General features: G+C 40.8%; 2 protein-coding genes across 2 annotated transcripts; one reads left to right on the top strand and one right to left on the bottom strand.

Moving 5' to 3' along the window:
• Window positions 1-57: 57 nt before the first annotated feature.
• Window positions 58-5,445, top strand: IPP (intracisternal A particle-promoted polypeptide). The gene is made up of 7 exons (XM_010024564.1): window positions 58-505; window positions 793-948; window positions 1,705-1,872; window positions 2,668-2,805; window positions 3,094-3,216; window positions 3,870-4,090; window positions 5,037-5,445. Exons 1-7 carry the CDS (start codon window positions 58-60, stop codon window positions 5,259-5,261), a joined length of 1,479 nt encoding a protein of 492 aa, XP_010022866.1. The 3' UTR covers window positions 5,262-5,445.
• Window positions 5,446-8,847: 3,402 nt separating this feature from the next.
• Window positions 8,848-10,266, bottom strand: TMEM69 (transmembrane protein 69). The gene is made up of 2 exons (XM_010024563.1): window positions 10,222-10,266; window positions 8,848-9,576 (listed from the first exon to the last, which is right to left on the bottom strand). The coding sequence occupies exons 1-2, from the start codon at window positions 10,264-10,266 to the stop codon at window positions 8,848-8,850; spliced, it is 774 nt and encodes a 257-aa protein (XP_010022865.1).
• Window positions 10,267-10,702: the final 436 nt, after the last annotated feature.

The raw sequence follows: 10,702 nt of genomic DNA, 5'->3' as shown, positions 1-10,702 counted from the left end.
GCCGGGCCAGGGTGGGGGCTGCCTGATGGCCGCAGCCTTGAGCAGAGCCCCGCTGTCATGTGCATACCCGTAGGGGTGGTGAGCATCGGGGAACACAACGTTCAGGAGCTGATCGTCGCCGCTGACATGCTGCAGCTCACCGAGGTGGTAGAGCTCTGCTGCGAGTTCCTGAAGGGGCAGATCGACCCGCTGAACTGCATCGGCTTCTTCCAGTTCTCCGAGCAGATCGCCTGTCACGACTTGATGGAGTTCACCGAGAGCTACATCCATGCACACTTCCTGGAGGTGCAGAGCGGGGAGGAGTTCCTGGCGCTGACAAAAGAGCAACTGATTAAGATCCTGCGAAGTGAGGACCTGAGCATCGAGGACGAGTACCAGGTTTTCATAGCGGCAATGCAGTGGATTTTGAAGGATGTGGGAAAAAGAAAGAAATATGTCGTAGAAGTCCTGGATCCTGTTCGATTTCCTCTGCTACCAGCACAAAGACTATTAAAATACATAGAAAGTAAGTGAAAAAAGGAAAGAATATCAGATGCTTGTATATGAGCAAACCATGTGTTGTTCAGTTACTGTGTTTTGCTGGATATTTATAGATTAAAAGTGTGAGTGAAAAGACTTATTCTATAACAAACAAGTTCTATTTTTTAACAAATAAGCACAGCTTTCTTTAAAAACAAGTTTTATAAAAGTAGGCAATCTTGATTTGCCTGCTGGTTTAGGAGAACATAACAACTTTTCAACAACTGATTTACTTACCCTCTGTAACTTTTCACTGTGCCTTGTTTCCTTAAGGTATTCCAGATTTCAGTCTTCGGGTGGCCCTGCAAACCCTGTTGAAAGAATATTGTGAAGTCTGTAAATCTCCCAAAGAGAACAAGGTCAGCAGTTTTCTGCAAGCTTCTAAAGGTCGTCCCCGGAGGAAAGCCAGGAAGTACCTTTATGCAGTAGGTTAGAATGTGGCTGCTTGAACCTTGTTAAACAAGTGATGAAGTAGTATCTCATGTTACAGTACTGAAGGAGATACTGGATTAATTATTTTTTTTAATCAAAAGATATAAAAATAGTAAAATGTTTCACCTGGCTGAGTTGCCATGTTAGCTGTTTTCTGCTTGGAATTGCACAAAGGTCCTGCATTCACATGTCTTGTCATTATGACATGGCATTCAAAGCCTAGATTTGCCTTTTAGAAATTATTTGCCTAGGATGGAAAGGTGCAAATCGGCAGAGGATTTGCCTATGGTTCACTGCTGGAATGGTGTACACAAACTCACTGCACTCCTTGTTCTTCTGGAGGTTGAAGTTTTCTCTGTCCAGGATGCTTTGGTTCATGTGATGGGATAATAGAAATTGCAAGTTTTCAGCAAGGCTGCAGCTGTGTGTTGGAAGGGAATGTTCCTGTTTCACCCTATGGGAAGTAGCATTGATTTAAGATAGCACAGGCTGGTCTCTGTGTTTTACTAAGAACACAAATGATAATATTTGTAGTGTTGAGGTACAGTGGTCAACTCAGGCACAAGTTATGTGGCCCTCCAGGCAACCATTCTTCCTTGTGTGCTGGAGAAACAATGCTACTTGGGAAAGTCCAATTTCTACTAAAAGTGGCTAATGAATGTTACCATCATTTTTTCCAATGGTTTGGATATAGCAGCATGGGGAACAGCAGGAAGCTCTTACTCAGCTGTGATCTCTCCATTTATTTTCAAGGTGGGTACACCCGGCTGCAAGGAGGACGCTGGAGTGATAGTAGAGCCCTCAGCTGTGTGGAGCGATTCGACACCTTCAGCCACTACTGGACCACAGTGTCTTCTCTCCACCAGGCCCGGAGTGGGCTCGGTGTGGCTGTGGTGGGAGGAATGGTCTATGCCATTGGAGGTAACAACTGAAATATGCTTTTTTTTTTTTTTTAACATGGATACCAGAGAACTCTTCTTGTAAGTGGTTCTCAGGAACCCGAGAGTAGATAAGACAACTTCTATATATAATAACAATTGAATTGGGGATTCTTGGTTCTCCCTGTCACTGCTCTGTTTGGGCTCCTGTGTTGGCTGCTTTTTACTGACCTGCTCTCCCCTCATGGTATAGCAACTCACAGGTAGGCATGTGGACATGTGCAGGTATGCTGAGATATATAGTATATAGTTGGATATTCTTTGAACTTTGTGCACCACCACTAACAGCGTTTCTTTTCTCACTTGTAGTCTAGCAGAAGCCCATAGCCTAAAAGGCAGTAGTACAAGACAGACCACTTGTTGTCTGTCTACCTGGAAAGGCTCATTATGTATGTTTGCTCACGGATGTGATGAGTAGCTCAGCTCTACCAGCCCATCATTAAAAAACACATATGTATACTGTTTTTGTCATCACGGAACATATTCTTTGGTCTTGAAAACACCATCAGTTGTGCTACGGAGCAAAAAGTGTGCAGCACTGTAGTTGTCTGCCCCTCTGATGCTTTCAATAATGTTTTGGGAAACTGTTGATGAAAGCTGTTCCTTGTGATGATTCAGTTCTGGGTATAAACAAAGCTTTTGCTACTTTGGCTGTTTGGTTAGCTAAAAGAAAGATTTTGTATTCAAATGTTGTCTGTAAGGAGCTGAAGAATACTTTTATACCTGCAGTGCAGAACATTGCATTTCCCTTTTCTCTTTTTTTGCTCTTATTATGCAGGTGAGAAGGACTCGATGATTTTTGACTGTACTGAATGTTATGATCCTGTTACTAAGCAGTGGAGCACTGTGGCTTCCATGAACCACCCTCGTTGTGGACTGGGAGTGTGCACATGTTATGGTGCTATATATGCTTTGGGTAAGTTTTGGGGTTTTTCTAGGTGAAGTCAATTTTAAAGGTGTTAACTCATTGAACTTTTAGAATTATTTGATCTTAAATATTACATCTTGGTGTTGCGAATTTGCAAACTCAAGTTTTGAAAAATGGCTGTTTACTTGAGCGTTAGTATACCAAATCTTCATGAATTAGTTATTGTTCAGTTATAACTTACTTCTGTCCTGAAACAGTGTACCATCTGTCTAAAAATGCAGCTTACGCACAGCTTCATGCCATTAAATTCTTTCCTGTCTTTGCTGTCATTTGCAGGTGGTTGGGTTGGAGCAGAGATTGGCAGCACAATTGAAAGATTCGATCCTGAAGAAAATAGTTGGGATGTGGTGGGAAGCATGGCTGTGCCCCGTTACTACTTTGGCTGTTGTGAAATGCAAGGTGAATATTAAGTTTGTAACCATAAACAGTTCTGAGATGCACTGGATTTTGAAGCTTTATGTTTTGGTCATGAATTTCTACCTTTGTCTTGTACTGTGCTGTCAGTTGTACATGATTGTGCCTCACTTACTTGTTCTTCTAATTCTTCTAATGGAGAACTGAAAGACTGTATATAAAGTTCTTTCTGTCTTCTGCCTTTTGTCTCATGATCTCACAGGTTTTATGTGGCTGCTGGTACGGTTATACAGCTATTATTCCCAAAACTGCTTTTATTTACCTTTCATATTTGGGTTTGCGTGTGTTTCTTTATGACCATCTGATGAGTTGCCACACATCACTTTAAGACAGGCATGTCTAAAGACTTGATCTATAAATGTGCTTATTAAGCATTTGATCCAGGCCTGGTCAGCAGCCTTCTGAATTCTCTCCCCCACACTTGATTAATTATTGCTTTCATCAGAGCTTTTAGTGCTTGAGCCTCAAGGTACTTACTTGAAAGCTGTGTGTCTGTTACTAATGGACAAATGGAGGATTTTTATCTGGCATTCTTAAGCCATCTTAGTATTAGGCTGAAACTTGTATTGTGACAGACATTTACTGTCTTTCAGACCTTTGTATTATGAAACCTAACAGAGGAGAAACTGTTTCTACAGGTTTGATTTATGTTGTTGGTGGTATCAGCAATGAAGGAGTAGAGCTACGTTCTGTGGAAGTCTACGACCCAATATCTAAACGTTGGTCTGAGCTTGCTCCGATGGGCACACGAAGAGCGTATCTTGGTGTAGCTGCTCTCAACGATTGTATCTATGCTGTGGGAGGCTGGAATGAAGCTCAGGATGCACTTGCTACTGTGGAGAAATACTCCTTTGAAGAGGTATGGTAGAGTCCCTATCTTTCATAAATGTAGATTGCAACAACTTTGTGTAAGATGCACTAGAGGGGGCCTGCTTCCTTTCTTTACAAGGAAAAAAGTTGGAAGTTCCATTGCCTTTTCACTACTGGCTGCTGATGTGGGTGGAACAAAGCCTCAGTGACCTCAGCATCTGTCTGTCCTAACCAGTCTGTAGAATCCTGCTGTCCAGCTTAGTGGAGTGTTTACAAAGTTGCATGCAGGCTTTTGCAAAACTGAAAGCAAACCAATACTGATGATGCATAGATATACTGTCCTTTGGTAAATATGTATTAGGGTTAAGATGGGTGATAGATTCCCCCTCTGCAACAGAATGAGCAATTATCTGACTAAAGAGAAAATACTTCCTGAAAAAGGAAGAGTTGCCCTTTGAAGAAGTTGAGGATCTTTATTTCACTTCAAAATGTAGTTATGTTTCAGCTCAACTGGAAAAATCACTTTGACCACTTAAACTTTTGGATAAGATAATAAATTATTCCGGACTGTTATTGCTCATGTTCCTATGATGCTCTTTGGAGCAGTAGCTACTATTAAAAGCAGATCATAATCCAGTGTGCCATTCTGTTTTGCTTTTGTAATCTAATCCAATTTTTCCTTATTTTCCATCTCAAACTGTGTACTAGTCTCTATTTTGGAGGCAGACTGCATCTTGCAGTGACTGAGGAAAGGGAGAGGAGTTGTGTTCAGACATTATGTGACTCTTTAGTGACTAGCATGATTTGGACTGCTTGTGAATGTGCTGTCATTCCGGTCCTGATAATCCTCTTGATAACGTACACATACCATACCTAAGCCTGTGAAGTGTGTATGTAGTGTTCTTTGTATATATTTTGGTCTTTAAGCTTTAAACTTTTATCAGAATTGGGGCTTGCCCCAAAACTAGTTGCTGACTATTTCACCTTCTCATTAGGAAAAGTGGGTTGAAGTTGCATCAATGAAGATACCGAGAGCTGGTGTCTGTGTTGTGGGTGTGAATGGATTTCTTTATGCCTCAGGAGGCCGAGCTCCCAGTCATGATTTTGCTGCTCCGGTAACCTCTGACTCTGTTGAAGTTTATAACCCTCATATGGACAGTTGGACTGAAATTGCCAACATGATCACCAGCCGCTGTGAAGGAGGTGTAGCTGTGCTGTAAAACACAATAAAGAAAACTTATTCAAGGAATGAGTAAATCTGCCTCCTCAGATTTCTGGTTTCATTGACCAGAAACTTAATACAGGAGCTTCAGTAGAGACAGTGGAGAACTAGATCAGAGGGCTTTTCCTAAGCAAAAGGAAGTATTAAAAGTCTTGCCCTTCAAAGTAAATTGGCTTATCCGATGTCTGTCTCGGGAAGTATCCTATTAAGAGTAGGAATGACTCTGACTCCATTTAGCTTACTGAAACAAGTGGTGAATATGCCCTGTAGGAATCTGAAGAAATCATTCCAGCACCTTAGAGGCAGTAACCAGATAGTTAACTCTGTCAGGTGCACCAAAGTTAACATCTTTAGCTGCTTTTACAGTCTGGAAGAAGATTACTATAGACAGCTAGGAATTACCTGTAGATAAGAGCAGGTGGGTTACTTGGTTAGCATTAGTTTTCTTTTTCTGATGGGGGGGAAAAAAGGAAGATAACAGGTGGGGAAGACTTGGTACGTCTACTTACAACCTCATTGCATTTGAGCCTCTTTGCTGCTGCTGGAAATGATGGGCATTACATATGAATTGGATATTTACTTTCTGGCCACTCCACTAACTTGGGTGGCAAGTGGCTGAGATTTTCCTGGTTTGGAAGATCGTTCTCACAGTTCTAATAATGTCATTCCACTTCAGCAGCGGCTTTACTACTCAGTGGTATCAGTGATCACAGTAGACCTCCTTTTTGTGTACGCTCTTATGAATTTTAAATGGAAATGCTATTCATTAGATTAGCTGTTCTGTTTAGGACTGCTCTTAGTATAAAAATGTAGTGAAAACCTTTTGCTCCCACCCCCCTGTAGTTAAACATGGTTTTATCCTGTGTAACACACAGAGGCTTGGCATTGCAATACATGCTATTCTACAAGGTACACACCTCCATCTTTGCTACATCTGATATCCTGCCTCTTCCAGACTTGAGCAAACGGAGGTTTTTGTGATAGTTAGCTGCATTCAGCATTGAAGTGATGCTATTAGTGCGTTTTGTCTTAGGGGGTTTGTGTAAGGAACTTAGATACACTTAGTAGAACAATACTAAGAGTTTGGAGTTATTTCTAGATTCATTTAATTAACATACTTGAAGTTGCTTTTTGCACAATATGATTGCATTTTCTGCACAGCTGTGGATGATTTGGATGGAGTCTGAAATAAGGTTGCTTGGACTTTGATAGTGTTATTCTAGAATACAAAACCACAACTGGAATGTCACAAAACCAGAAGCCTGCACTATGTAGACAAAGGAGCATTCATGCTAAGTCAGTATCCCCTCTGTAAAATTAACAAATTAATACATGAATAAAATCCTCCAAGGTGAGCTTTGCGGGTACTGTAAGAATCTTGCTCTTACATTCTAACATACGGTTGGGAGAGTGCCAGACTGAAACATGCTTGATGATGGAACATTTGTTTCTCTGATTGTTCTATAAGCTTGTGTATGCTTTTACTTCAAAGATTTCTTATGTGTGTGAACTAATGTCTATCCTGTTGTATTTTTTTTCCAAGTTTAAGCTTGTTTTAAATAGCTTTTCATAATAAAATGCATTTTCAGAACCGACTGTGGAATGCTCTTGAATAGGTTGGCTTCCTGTCACTGCTACTTTCAAATAAAAGGTCCTTTTTTTTTTTTTTTTCCTCTCCCCCTTTCTTTACTGGAAATCCTATTTCCTTGCAGGACACTAGGAAAAGATTGTTTATAAGTGTTGGCTATTTGAAAGTTGTGAGTAACACACTAGTAGTAAAATACTTGTGTATTTCTTTTCCTGGAAGCCTAGCTGCCTTGCTAATGCTGCAGCCCTCTCTGTGATCAAATGATAGGTTATATCTCATAGGCTTTCTTCTTTACTTTCAGGATCCCTCATGGAACTATTTGAGGATCATTACTTTAGCTGTATTTTATTAGTTTGAGAACTAGGAGTTCACTTCTAATCCCTACCCATAAACTTCCTGGATCTGTGGAGCTTAAGGGAGTCTGCTGTTGTATGAAGTCACCTTTTCCAGTTTTTATAGCTGATTCTATCATGTTTGAGTGAAACTTTGAAGTTGGTTGATTATGTTCTCTGATAGTCTGCACTCCTTTCCCTGAATTAAAGCAAAGGCAGGTCCAGAGAAGAGCGCTGTCTTAAAAAAACACCGCATGTAAGTAAGAAGGACTAGAAGAACTGTTTTCATTCACAGACTCAGTTTTACTTCCTTTATATTCAGAAAGTGCTGAAATACATTATTCACACCTATGATGCTGTTAACATGTAAAGGTTAACATGTTGCAAAAGGTAGAGGCTCACGTATATAGTTGCTATTTCAGCAATACCATAAAGAAGATGTATCTCTTCGGGATACACAGGTCTTTCTTCAGCATCTATCTATCTGTTCTTTGCAGAAAGAACAGATAAAAATTTCAAGTGCTTTACTCTGTATAGAGCAACAGTGAAGAATACTGCATTAAGAAAACAATGAGGAGTATCTAAATTTGTCTTAAGACTGTGTGTGGATGTCACTTTTCAGGCTTTTTTTTCTTACATCTTACACTGTACATAAAGAATACTTAAAAAGCCTACAGTAAATATACTGACATAAAATGTCATAGGTTTCTTGAAACAGCTGAGTCTAGGAAAGAAAATCCATCTGACTTAAGTTTTATCTTCTTTCCCCTAAATGATGTTTTAGGAGACTTAAGTACAAAAAGCATATGCTTCTGCAGCGTTTTCAGTAACTGGCTCATCATGGAGGGCTTGCAGGCTACAAGTCCTTTTCTACCTGGTCTGAGACAAACAGGTTGCCCAGAGCTGCTGTGGCTGCCCCATCCCTGGCAGTGTTCAAGGCCAGGTTGGACACAGGAGCTTGGAGGAACTTGATCAAGTGGAAGATGTCCCTACCCATGGCAGGGGGGTGGAACAAGGTGATCTTTAAGGACCCTTTCAACCCCAACCATTCTATGATTCTAGCTGTCCCCAATCCGTTACAGCACCTGGATGACATATTCTAGGCAAGTTCTACCTTGCCTTGCCCCTGCCAATGGACCTTGCCTGTCCTTTCTTGCCCGACTACCACTTAATCACATAGCAATTTCAGCACCTTCTCAGTTGAGAGTTTTGTTCCACAACATAGGAATTGAACATGTGTGTCCTTTTGCATAATTCTCTGCTGCTTCTTTAAACACTAAACTAGAACTTTCACCTCATTACTGTGTATGACTACACAGCTGTTTTCCCCACCATAGAATATTATCACACATTATAGTTACACCAGATACTTTAATGATTCAGCATAGAGCAATTCATACCCATGTCATTTGAATCTCCATTTTAACTTCAGTAGCATCTCACTCAAGAGTGATGCTTTGTTCTACAAATAAGGACAGACTCATGCCTGCCTTGGAAGTCATTGCTATTTACAATCCTTTCCTCCTAAACTAGCTAAGTTGTTTGCTTCACAAAAAAGCATCATGATCCCTGCCATCTTATGACTTCTAAGCACAAGTTTTTACTTCTGGAATTCAGTACAAATCCCTTACTGGCAGATAAATAGCTTTTTTCCTGTTGATCTATTATTTTGTGCTCCGCCATTCATTACTGCTCTTACTTTGCTCTATCTCTGAAACAGCCTTCAGTGCCACAGTAGCTAATAGTGAGAATACCATCACCAATGTTCCCACTACCCTCAGTACTTTAAACCACCTAGGATAAGTAGGAAGAAGGGAAACATCATAATGCAGTGCTATCCCCAAGGCCATTACTAGCATTACTGCACCTTGAGTGACATCTTTAAAGAGCAAGGCTTGACAGGCAAATAGAGGAGGAATAGTACTGTTAGCCAGGTTCAGCCAGTCTGGCTTGGCTGGGCTGTTTTCTGGGAGAGCAAACCCCCACCTCATCCCTCCTAGGAAAGAGACTGTCACAGCACCATACATAATCTGAGCAAATGCCACCTCTGGGTGGTAGGTCCCTAGGATGGCCATTGACAGTGGCACAGAAACAAACGGAATCAGCCCTGCAATGCTTAAGTAAAGGGCTGGCTTAGGAGAATCCTTTAGTGATTCCATACTTCGTTGCAAGACGCCAGGGTCTTTGATCTCATATTCTTTGGGGGTTTTCTTCTTGAAGAAAGGGAGAGAGGTGTGAAGAGCCTGAAGCTTGGTTGCATGTACTGATGCTGCGTTGAGGCATGGAGATCTTGGGAGAGGACACACATCTCTCTGCAGCCAGAGGCCAAGAGAAGAGCAAGTTGTCTTATTCTTTCCGTGAAGTAGTAGCCTGGGAGCAGTTAACTTCTGGAGCTGCAAGTATAAAACTCATTCTGAACACCTTAAAATGTAGGCTTAGGATCTACAAAATACTGTACCAAGCAGTTTTCCAAGTCAGGTCCCATAACAGCTGCCTATCCTCTTGGTTTTGAAATGTTTTTAACTTCACTAATGCTAACTGATACAGCTTTCACAAGTTAGCTGATGAAGAACAATTAGGTTCCTCATAGTGAGTAAGCAAACTTTACTCACTACAAAAGGTTTGTGTATCCACCAATACTCCCACCCACACATGCATTCTTTAGCCATTTATGATAGAATCATAGAATGGTTTGGGTTAAGATACCTTATTCCTTCTTAGAGTAGAATATAAAATAATTACAGAAGTAGGATAAAGTCACCCCAGAAACCAGTTACTATCTCCTCACTATTCTACTAAAAAGAGAGGAAAAAAGACCTTTAAACAAAATTTTATTTTATAAAATGAGTATCTTAGTTTTGGCTCAAAGCTGCTGTACAAACTAGGAAACTTTTCGGAAAGGCTCAGTGATAAATCAACATGGGGCTACTCCAACTTAAAATTCACTTTGGTTTTCCCCAGTGTTCCAGTCATACTTTTTGCTATTTTACTTTAAAAAAGTAAAAATGAAACGGAAAAAAAAGGGTTCAGAAACTTACTTTGAAAGGTGTATGGAAGCAGCACAGTCGTATGAGAGGAAACATATTTGCTTTATCAAGGCCCTAAAACAGAAAAATTCAGGAGAGGTCTGGAACTGATGAAAAGCCGAGTTAAGTCTTATGCCCAAAGTTAAGTCACAGTCTAGACTTGTTTATCAGATGCAAGACTCAGAGATGTGTATCTGAAGATAAGTTCTGTATGTGCTCAATTCTTATTTGCCCACCACAGGATATTTAGTTTCAGGTAACTTTATGAACTAAAGTCCTAAAGTTGGAATAACCGTTGCAAGAATAATTCCTACTTAAAAATTTGGAAGCAGAGATGGCTCCCGTTTATGGATCCTCTCCTTCCGACGGCATAAAGAGCTGAACGCAACTGATAAGCGGCCAGTTCCTCCCTACGAGGGAGAAAAAACATCCTTAAACACTAACGAGAGGAAATTTCATCGCACCCCAGGCTGCGGCTGAGCTGCCTGAAGGG

The sequence above is a fragment of the Nestor notabilis genome, unplaced genomic scaffold (assembly GCF_000696875.1).
Source record: "Nestor notabilis isolate BGI_N333 unplaced genomic scaffold, ASM69687v1 Scaffold25261, whole genome shotgun sequence".
Classification (NCBI taxonomy): domain Eukaryota; kingdom Metazoa; phylum Chordata; class Aves; order Psittaciformes; family Psittacidae; genus Nestor; species Nestor notabilis.
This window is presented reverse-complemented; position numbering and strand designations above follow the sequence as displayed.